The 282-nt window shown below is 57.8% G+C and overlaps 1 protein-coding gene across 1 annotated transcript in view; it reads right to left on the reverse strand.

Annotated features, from left to right (window-relative positions):
• Positions 1 to 282, reverse strand: part of LOC119582067 (cell wall protein DAN4-like) — a gene marked incomplete in the record, with an annotated part of 2,536 nt that overhangs the window by 792 nt on the left and 1,462 nt on the right. The window contains 1 exon segment of the mRNA XM_037930307.1: positions 1 to 282. Coding sequence (XP_037786235.1) covers positions 187 to 282 — 96 coding nt within the window.

Below are 282 nucleotides of genomic sequence, written 5' to 3' on the forward strand. Positions count from 1 at the left end.
TCGCCCCGGTTGGAACGGCCGATGAGCTCGCGCTTGATGAGGTGGCGGCAGTTGTGGGCGGAGTCGTGGTGACACCCGTCGGCGGTATGGATATTACCGTCGCTGTTACAGTCTGAGTCGCTGTTACAGTCACGACGGATGGAGGAGTCGTGGTAGAAGTTGCTGGGGTCGTGCTTGTTGTTGCAGTCACTGTCGTGTTACAGTCGATGTTACAGTTGCGACTACAGTAGGGCTCATGGGTGGCGTTGAGGACGTGGTGACGCTTGTGGTCGTAGATGCTGG

This window comes from Penaeus monodon, chromosome 15 (assembly GCF_015228065.2).
Source record: "Penaeus monodon isolate SGIC_2016 chromosome 15, NSTDA_Pmon_1, whole genome shotgun sequence".
Classification (NCBI taxonomy): Eukaryota; Metazoa; Arthropoda; class Malacostraca; order Decapoda; family Penaeidae; genus Penaeus; species Penaeus monodon.